The sequence below is a fragment of the Aspergillus viridinutans genome (assembly GCF_018404265.1).
Source record: "Aspergillus viridinutans IFM 47045 DNA, scaffold_10, whole genome shotgun sequence".
NCBI classification, from domain to species: Eukaryota; Fungi; Ascomycota; class Eurotiomycetes; order Eurotiales; family Aspergillaceae; genus Aspergillus; species Aspergillus viridinutans.
In genome coordinates this window covers 884248-890247 of record NW_025091226.1, presented here as the reverse complement: position 1 = coordinate 890247, position 6000 = coordinate 884248, and the positions used below count along the sequence as shown (strand labels likewise).

General features: G+C 42.0%; 2 protein-coding genes across 2 annotated transcripts; one reads left to right on the top strand and one right to left on the bottom strand.

Moving 5' to 3' along the window:
* Positions 1-1221: 1221 nt before the first annotated feature.
* Positions 1222-1722, top strand: Aspvir_001993 (uncharacterized protein; the record flags this gene model as incomplete). Its single annotated transcript, XM_043273596.1, has 3 exons — positions 1222-1257; positions 1312-1395; positions 1444-1722. 3 exons carry the CDS (start codon positions 1222-1224, stop codon positions 1720-1722), a joined length of 399 nt encoding a protein of 132 aa, XP_043129531.1.
* Positions 1723-1929: 207 nt separating this feature from the next.
* On the bottom strand, positions 1930-2754 carry Aspvir_001992 (uncharacterized protein; the record flags this gene model as incomplete). Its single annotated transcript, XM_043273595.1, has 3 exons — positions 1930-2176; positions 2224-2549; positions 2599-2754. The coding sequence occupies 3 exons, from the start codon at positions 2752-2754 to the stop codon at positions 1930-1932; spliced, it is 729 nt and encodes a 242-aa protein (XP_043129530.1).
* Between the last annotated feature and the right edge of the window lie 3246 nt (positions 2755-6000).

The window sequence follows — 6000 nt, the reverse complement described above, 5'->3', positions numbered from 1 at the left end:
TATCTTAGTAACTAGTTATATCTATATAGTTGCTTTACTAGGTGCTGATAAATTTCCCATAAAAGATAGCTAACTAAGAACTCCACAGATAAAGTTTAATCTAAGTAGGGGAGGATATAATATTAAATAGTATATATATAACTTTAGGGAAGTCTACTAGATATATAATAATATCTAGTAATTATTATTAYTATTTATATAGTTAGTTAGACCTTACATTCCTTCTTAGCTTAGGTCAAAATATAAAAGAAGACTGGAATCCCTTAAAGTTAATAAGGATATATAGGGCAGCCACTGGCCTACCCCCTACCCTCACACTCTTTAAAGACTCCACATCCTTAACAACTACGAATATCCCAATATCTATAAGTAATAGTAGCTTATAGAGATCTACTTAAGGCATCTTAAAGGGAGGTTTTAATAAAAGAAATAAGGTTTTAGATATATCCCTTAAGGGAATAAGGTTTTAGATATATCTAAGGTTAACTGCTAGGCTTCTGCACCTATAAGGATTCTTAAATATAAGAATCTTTTATAGGGCCCTATTAATAAAGATAATAAAAGAATAGTTTCTATCTTAGGCAGAATATCTAGCCTAGATAAATATTTTAGATAGAATATCTGCTAAAAGAGGCTTTTAAAAGTAAAAAGTAGTAAAATAGCTTAAGGAAAGAACTTAGAAATAATTTCCTAGAGCTCTCTAAGAGGCTCTAGGCTTATAACCTATAGAATAAGTAGAGAGAGGTTCATAATATAAAGATATTTTATTAATTTATTATATATATAAATCTATGTTTACTATTATATAGTGGAAGGAGCTATCTACTAAGTGAGATCATGTGATTAGATCTCCGCCATACCAAGTATGGCCACAATATTAAGCCAAGTGCTAACTGTGCATAACTGACTGACATGGAGGTAGGATGGGTTACAACACATGCAGTTCAAGCAATAGGAAGGAAGCTGAAGATTAGGAGTGCTTATATGCTGGAAACACGTCATCTCATCACCTATTTAATTCTCATTTTTTCACTCAGCCCGTTGCTTGGATTTAAATACAGATCCTGATGCTGAGGTGCCTTGTGCTGAATCAGCTTAGACAGTGATGGGCACGTGACTCTCCGCCAGCTGCCATTCTGTGATGTACATCATTCCCCAATCAAGTGGGTCTGATCGCACATTCTTGGTGTTAACATCTCAAACATTGGAGGTATACAAGAAATGGAGCCAGAGCAGAAGAAACAATCAAACCCCGAGGTAAGATACACACACTATAACTATAGTTTGACTTGCTAAGCTAATACATTCTAGTCGCCCTCCAAGGACGAAGAAGGTCTCCTTCGCGCCTATGGAAGGCTGCCTCAAAGAGGAAGATTACTTGACCAGCAGGCCAAGGTACGTTTATCGAGATATAAAGCAACGGTCTTGACTGACGCGTGAAAGGAACGAAAATACTTTGACTCTGGAGATTTCGCCCTTTCCACAGCTGACCGAGTAACTGATAACGGGGCAATCCATACTGGCAGAGCCCATCCTCAGCGGGGCAGCGTTTCGCATCCCTACGCCCCAGTTCCTAGCACTAGTAATGCCAGTGAAGATGCTAACAAGGATGTTCGCGATAAAGCATTTGCAAATCTGAAAATGACAGAGAGTCCTCTTCATCAGCATAGTGATGTTGATGATAAGAAGGCACAGAAACTGGAGAAACCAAAAACTGATTGATATTCACGTGTATTGAGATTGTCAAATGCGATTAAGACTGGACGGTACCTGTATCCTTGTTAACTATGTGATACTTGATGTACCTGCATGCGCTGCTAGTCACATTCATCCAAGCCTCCTAGAATATAACTCGGGAGCTGACTCTCATACCATTCGCATTTGAGCCGAATGTCGCGCAGACGTAAATGATGTTTATGTACAATCTATCTAGGCATCTATGCATGAAACGAATATTCCCAAAAACAGGGCGATATATGACATGGTAATATACAAGAGATCAACCACGACGCCATTCCACCCCCTAGGAACAAACCGAACAGGACTTTCCCATACATTTTGAAGCTCGTCATATTCCTTCTGTCGTCCAGAGCCTTCCATGCGTTTTGACACATAGCGCTCCATACAGCATCGGATGGTGTAGACCTCTCGGGAGGTACCAACTCGATCGAGAAATCTATCAGTAATGTCGCAATCACCGCACAGAATTCCGCCTGTGCAAACCCTTTGCCCAGACAATCGCGATGACCATCGCTGAAGACAATAAAAGCGCCCTTCCGGGGGCATAACATGTTCAGGTGATGCTTTGAGTGGCTGACCGAGTTCGTCAGCGGCTCGTACGTCTCGTCCATGAGCCACCGCGAAGGGCGGAAAACATTTGCATCTTCCCCCCAGTATCGAGGATTGCAGTGAACCGCCACAACGTCCAGCACAATACTGGTATCCTGGGGGATATCGAACGGTTGGCCATTGTAGTGCGCAATCTGAGGTTTGTCGCTGGTCCATTTGGGAATACCGGATATCGAGGGGAATAAACGGAGGGTTTCCAGCTAGGCAAAGATTAATGGATTACGCGAATGCAGATGGATATCCACTTACCATCAAGGCTATAACACGTCTCATCTTCGGATAATCGGACTCATAAACGAGCCCTTCGCCTTCCGACTTTTCTCCGTAAATCACATCCAGTTCCTCGTGGATCTCTTGCTGAAGCTCAGGATGGACTGCCAACAGGACCAGAGCCGTTTGGATCATGGTGCAGTGGTCTCGTGGCCAGCAAGAGTGAATATGAAGACATTTGATGTGATTTCTTCGTCGCTAAGACCGCCTTTGTCAGAGCCATGGAAGATACCGTCGCTATTGATCATAACTTGCTGAGCAGATCATTTCTCCGGGGTGATTTTTGCATATTATCCTCCACTCTTGCTTCGTTAATTGCCTGTTGAACATGATTTGCAAAAATGTCGGGCGCTTTGTGGACTCTTCGCAGATGAGCCGAGGGTGAAAACTTCAGAAGCCACGCTGGGAATATCATGAGAAGCCAGATCTCATCCACAAATGTCTTCAGACTCTCTGCAAAGGTAACTTTTCGTGCCGTCGAAGTTTCTTCTGCATTGGAATCATGACTATTCCATTGCATTTGATGGCCAAATCCCGCCGCAGAAATGATATGCAGTGCCAATTTTGAGACAGAGTTCTCTAAATCGTCGACGGTTATCGCGGACGAGGCTGCCTCTCGCTTTTCCCTGCTCTCCTTGAACCAGGAAAGGACCATCGCTGTGGCCTGCTCCTGACATTCGGTGAACACAAGGCTGTACTAGATGTCAGAGCTTGAAAGGAAACATCTCGAATAAGGACAGACGCATCGAACCTGTTGTTCTTTGGATTGAAGGACCGAACTGTAATCTTCCGATGGAACTGCCACAACCAAGGTGTTATATTGTCAACCAGAATATGCCTATCATTTCTACTATCCCAGAAATGGTAGTCTAGATACCTTTTTGGCGTAGTGGAAACAACGCTCTCTGTATTGGATATTGATTGTGATTTCGGGTGTCACTGTAAGGGCGGATGACACATCCATTGACTTGATTCGGTCATGCTCGCAGGAGGCAGGACCTAAAGAAGCGGTTTCACTCCCTCGTTTTGGCGTACTGGACGGAGTATGTCAGGGAAAACCAGTCCTGTAGTTACAGGAAGCTTATGCGAGATAGAATTGTTTTTCATCTACCAAGGTTTGCAAAGCGCAATCATGAGCTCACAGATAGAGCTCGGTGAATGACCATCAAGGGTGTTCTACCTGCAAGAGCCGATTCTCCTCATACTGGACGCTACAGCGGCATCACTAAGATCGAGATATGGTCTTGCCAAAGGAGTTTCCTCACAACCACATTCAACAAGTCCAAATTTTCTCGAAAGCCGGCATGAAGTGACCTAAGTATTCCACCAATAAGAGAACATCAAGATATTTCATTGCCTCTGCATTTGCATTAATGATATGGGAAAACCTATAAAACATAGGGGAAAACCATATCAAGGCTTTTCAGAAATAGACGCATTAAAAGTCACATTTGCATCCCCCATTCTCTCTTCAAAGCCTCACAGTATATCTTCTTGCTGTGAAGCCACAACATCTATCTGCTGATGAGTTTATTAGCTTACACACAGCACCATCATTTAAACAAATTTTTTAACATCCTGGAGAAATTTACCACAGTCACTATTCACCAGTATAGGACAACATGCAGGTCTTTCCAGTGTCACACACCTGCTACCCTATTACACTGATTAGCACCTGCATCAGCACAGTAGTCATTTGTTACTAGAGTATTTCGTACCTTCTGTTGAGTCTACAAGTTAGCTCTATTTAGAAAGTGGTAACTGATCAACATTTGGAACCGCTTACATTCTGGGTATTTTACTCTGCTTCGCTTTGTGTCCAAAAAGCTAAGATTTTTCTTATTCAGAGTAGCACTTACCCCTTACCAATTTTCCTGTTGTTTTCTATTAGTTAGCCATTAAGATCCTAGTACACTATTATCTATTAGGATATATCACTCACCCGCCTATTAGATGCGTTGCCAGTCAGCTATAATTCTAATAAAGTTAGTGTACTAACAGGTGAAATGCTCACAATCTATTTCACCCACTGTTAGACATGTACATACTCCGAGACCATATCCTTCGGAAGAGAAAATTACTTACTTTCTATCCATCCATAATAAGCTCTATATTCTATTAACAGTATCAGTCATCATGGAGGGGACTGATACTTACTTGCTATGTAATGTATCCTAGTCAGCTCTGTGCTGTAATACCATCTTCTCATATAATGGAGTACTTACTGTCTAGCACATCCATTGTCAGCCCTTTAGCCACAATAGCCATATTCTTACTAGAAGATAAACACTTACCTTCTACTTCACTCTCAGTCATTTCTGTATCCCAGTAGCTATATTCTTCACTAGTAGGGATCACTTACTCCCTATTAGATTCGCCCTTAGTTAGGCGTCTGTTCTAATAATAAAGCCCTTTATTCACAGAGAAATACTCACAATCTATCTCATCCCCATTACCAGTTAGCTCTATATCTATCAACAGATACCAACAAGGAAGTACTCACATGCTGTTTTATTTAGCTTAGCCAGCCCTTCACTGCAATTAGTGTTCTCTATTAACAGGAGAATGCTTACTTTCTGTTCAGTTCATCTTAGATTAGCCGTATATCCTAGGAACCCTTTCTGTACTTGAAGGTGAATACTAACATCCTATGTAATTCATCTGCAGTCATTCCTGTGTCCTAACAACTTGATCTCCACTAATAATGGGATACTTACCATCTATTAGTGCGCCCCCAGTTAGCCCTATATGCTAAAGACCAAAGTCTCTACTTAGGGATAGAAACTCACACCAAGTGCACGACCCTGTCCGATACATTACAAGGTGTAGGTGGCGTGACCACCTAAGGCCTGCGGAGCAAGCGGTATGCTAAGCCATAGATATTAAACTAAGCCACATCAACTACTAATTAAATCAGGTATGGCTGGTAGTAGATGCAGAAGGTAGAGAAAGGTATTAATAGTTACCTGGGGGGCAGGGCCCCCCAGAACCCCCCTTTTATTATATTAGGACTCTAGGATACTATAATTACTATAAATCAAGAGTAATTATTATAGATACTCTCTGGGGGGCGCTGCCCCCCAGATACATGCGGGAGCTCTAAGGGCACGTGACATGAAGTTTCAGAAGCCAATCAGAAGGCTACAAAGTGGACCAACCAGAAGGCCAGGAAGCCCTTTTCCTGGACCAATCAGGTTGAGTGCCAAGACAGAAAGCTAGGAGGGGATGCAATAAGACATGCTTCGCTTCGCTCCGCAATTAGCATCTACTTAGTCACCATATCCTCCCCCAATAGAGCAGAGACGTGACCTACTTCAGCATCATGGCTTTTATATAGTAGTTAGTGATCTTATATGAGATATATCATAAGAGAATCACACG